General features: G+C 46.4%; 1 protein-coding gene across 1 annotated transcript in view; it reads left to right on the top strand.

Moving 5' to 3' along the window:
* The first annotated feature begins 534 nt into the window (after window positions 1-534).
* irx5a (iroquois homeobox 5a) overlaps window positions 535-3,667 on the top strand; it is a 4,073-nt gene continuing 940 nt past the window's right edge. Inside the window, exons 1-3 of the mRNA XM_080430179.1 lie at window positions 535-917; window positions 2,361-2,763; window positions 3,463-3,667. The exon at window positions 3,463-3,667 is cut by the window's right edge and continues 940 nt beyond it. Coding sequence (XP_080286305.1) covers window positions 654-917; window positions 2,361-2,763; window positions 3,463-3,667 — 872 coding nt within the window. The 5' untranslated portion in view covers window positions 535-653. The remainder of the gene's footprint in view (window positions 918-2,360; window positions 2,764-3,462) is intronic.

Genomic DNA, 3,667 nt, shown 5'->3' on the forward strand with positions numbered 1-3,667 from the left:
GTGGCTTTTTGGGGCTTGTTTTCCTAGACCTGGTTGCTTATTTCTCTCACAAAACCTGGCAACACTGTTGCCCAAGCTTAAGCTCGCCTTTTTCTTTCTGGATGACTAACACCCCGTCCCCGAGAGGAGGAGCGTTGCGCCGCGTAGTAGTAGGCGTCAGAATCCTCAATTTCCAACTTTGCATCTTGTGGCAGGACATTTTCCCAAGCAAAGCCCCCCCATCCGAACGAACGAACGAAAAAAAAAAAAAACGAAAAAAAAAAAAAACGTGTGCACCACAGCACATGAGAGCAGCCAGCGAGGGCGCAACTCACTCAGATAAGGGTTGGAGCGACAGAAAAACCAACGACAGCAATTTCACAACGCGCAGCAGAGGGTTTGTTGCTGGGGCTGGCATCAGCGACCAAAAAATCCGACATCCAAAAGTCCTATATGTAGACGATTCATTTATCATTTCACTTTTTTTGATTGACCGCTGTCATTCAGCAGGAGGAGGCGGAGGAGGGTGGGGGGGACACGGGACAGACAGACAGGCTGGTCTGTTGATGCGAGGGGACTCTATGAGGGACGACGCATGAGAGAGGGGGGAAAATAAGGGGAAAAGTGCGCAAGTATACTAAGGCGTATACTTTCCTGTGGCTTCAGCCAGCACCATGGCGTATCCTCCTCAGGGCTACTTGTACCAGCCGTCCGCCTCCCTGGCTCTGTACTCGTGTCCGGCGTACGGCGCCGCCAGCGTCCTGTCGGGACCCCGCACGGAGCTGGAGCTCGGCAGGTCCTCGTCCGGGTCCGCCTTCGCTCCGTACGCTGGATCTACCGCGTTCAGCAGCGCCTCTCCGCCCGGCTACAGCTCGCATCTGCCGGCGTACAGCGCGGCAGACGCCGCGGCCGCCGCTGCCACATTCTCTTCGTACGTGGTGAGTAGCCTATATACTCAATACGCAGAATGTCCCATTTCACAAGTTTTAAAATGTATTAAAATCATTTGAAAATAGCCGATCTACAAGCTCACAATGCCTTGCCATGAGAGGCATTGTGAGCTTGTAGATCTGCTATTTTCAAATGGCCGAAGTGTAGGCTACAACTTGAAATGTATCATGACTTTAGTTAACAATGTGTGAAAACCGGTCGGAGATGAATTGCTCTGATTATAGGAATATCCACAACTCGGTGCTCGCTTGGGATGTGTGTGCGCTTTATGGGAGAGAAGACGATTTGTGTTGCGTTCAATTTCATTACCATTGTTGACGTTGCCGTCACGAAAATGTACTGTAAACACATCTAATTGGTCTGATTGGTGTCGTGTTGTGCTTTTGTAAAATAGAATAATTATTATGGGGAATATAATGTCGTGGCAAAAATATTTGTTTATCTTTCACAAGTGCTGCATCATACTTGGTGACTTAATTTTGACTTAATTTAGGTCACTTGTTTTTTTGTGTGTCGTTTTTAGTGGTGCTTGATGAAAAGTTTCTCCTTCACTTTTTTGTAATAGGCAAAGAGAAGCTTTTGGTTGAACTTGCAATAGGATTCGTAAATCTAGGAATCTGGAAACAAATAAATAATGACAACACAAAAAAAAAATCACGCTTACCAGCTAAGTAGCTGTAGGCCTGTTTAACTGACTCAAAAGATGACCCTAGACAAACATGGTAGGCCTATATTTGATCAATTTCTATGGGAGCATAATTGAGGCCAGACATCAAAACTATGCGTGATTTGATCGATTGAATTGCCATTATTATAATAGCTGATACCTGCATGTTGACGTCTGATAAATTAAACCAAAAAATAACTAAGGACTCTCCTGGAAATTATATTAAATCGAGTTCACACAAACTTCATGAAGGCGAAGTTCAAACTTGTTGGCTACTGCTGCAGAAAGAAGGGAAAAAAGTCACTATGCATTTGTGTAGCCTATATGTGTGAGAGTGTGTGTAGTACCGTACGTGTGCGTGCGCGCGTGTACGTGAGTGTGCGTGCACCTCTGCGCTGTGTTAAACTCTTTTAAAGCTCTTTGAATATATAGGCGCATTTCCTCCGTAAATAGATTAATAGGCCAATAATAATAATAAATAATTGTAGGCCTACTAAAACGGTTTTATTTATACAGAGTCTTTCCATCTCAAGGACTCTTAAATAGCAAAATAATATATATTATTTTATAATGGCCAACGTCAATATAAACACCAGGAGAATCAGCATAAATAAGTAGCCTATACTTATTTATGCTGATTTTCCTGGTGTCAATTATTGTATGCCCCCTCCCCACCCTATAGGGGAGACGGGGGGGGGGGCATACAATAATTGACAACATTTAGACGCGTGTGATGACCGGTGCATATGTTGTGTGTTTCCAGAGCTCTCCTTATGACCAGGGCATGGCCGGGTCAATAGGCTACCACCCGTACGGCAATCCCCTGGGCTCCTACCCGTACGGCGACCCGGCCTACCGCAAGAACGCGACGCGGGACGCCACGGCCACCCTGAAGGCCTGGCTCGGCGAGCACCGCAAGAACCCCTACCCGACCAAGGGCGAGAAGATCATGCTGGCCATCATCACCAAGATGACCCTCACCCAGGTGTCCACCTGGTTCGCCAACGCCCGCAGGAGGCTCAAGAAGGAGAACAAGATGACGTGGACGCCGCGGAACCGCAGCGAGGACGAGGAGGAGGACGAGAACATCGACCTGGAGAAGAACGACGACGACGAGCCCGTCGGCAAGCCGACGGACAAGGGAGAGTCGACCGACACGGAGTCAGGTCGGTGCAAGCAGTCAGTGTGAGGGGAGAAGGAGGGGGGGGGGGGCGAGTGGGTGGAGGGGGGGGGGGGATCATCAATTTTTCATCGCAGTCGTTTCCACTCTGGGCGCAAAATTGATTGCTGGTTAATGGTGGTATATTATTTATAATGGGACAATTGCTTTAAATAATAATCACCTTGAACTCCCCTCATTTGACTTCTCGGAGGGGCTGAAATTGCTGGTGACGCACAGTGTTTAGTAGTCAATTCATCTTTAGTCCGCATAATAAGGATACAGCTGGTGTATTGCGCTGAGTATTCATTCGGCTAATGATAATTATTGCCATTATATGATCATTAATAATATCCCCCGGTTTTTGCACCGGTTGTGTGAGCCGAGGAGGGCCTATTGTTGAATGCTTATTACCATAGCTATTATTATGATAATGTCCAATATAGCCTCGAATGTATCTGTATAGTATTCAAATAGTCAACATATGCCCCGGCCTCTTTTGTGCCACATTATATGCATTTGAAAGTAGCCGATCTACAAGCTCACAACATGAAACGCTTGTGAGCTTGTAGATCTGCTATTTTCAAAAACTCTTGCAATAAAATGAGGAATATTTGGATAAAAAAAAACAAAAAACATTCTAACATATTATTTTAGTATTAACTATAATAATATCCCCCTCTTTCTTTTTTTTCTTCTTCTCCAGATCATAAATTGCTAAACCCAGGGGAAATGTGTGACAGATTTAAAGAGGACGGTCATCATGGCAGCAAAGACACGGATCCTCTTCTAAGCGACTCGGAATTAAAAGAGCAGGACGATCAGCGGACAGACTTGCTGCCAGAGTCTGCTAATAAAGCCACCATCACGGCGGCGGGGGGCCGCGGTGGGGGGGGCGACGACAAGCCGTC

Source organism: Gymnoscopelus braueri, assembly GCF_963280865.1.
Source record: "Gymnoscopelus braueri genome assembly, chromosome: 1".
Taxonomy (NCBI): domain Eukaryota; kingdom Metazoa; phylum Chordata; class Actinopteri; order Myctophiformes; family Myctophidae; genus Gymnoscopelus; species Gymnoscopelus braueri.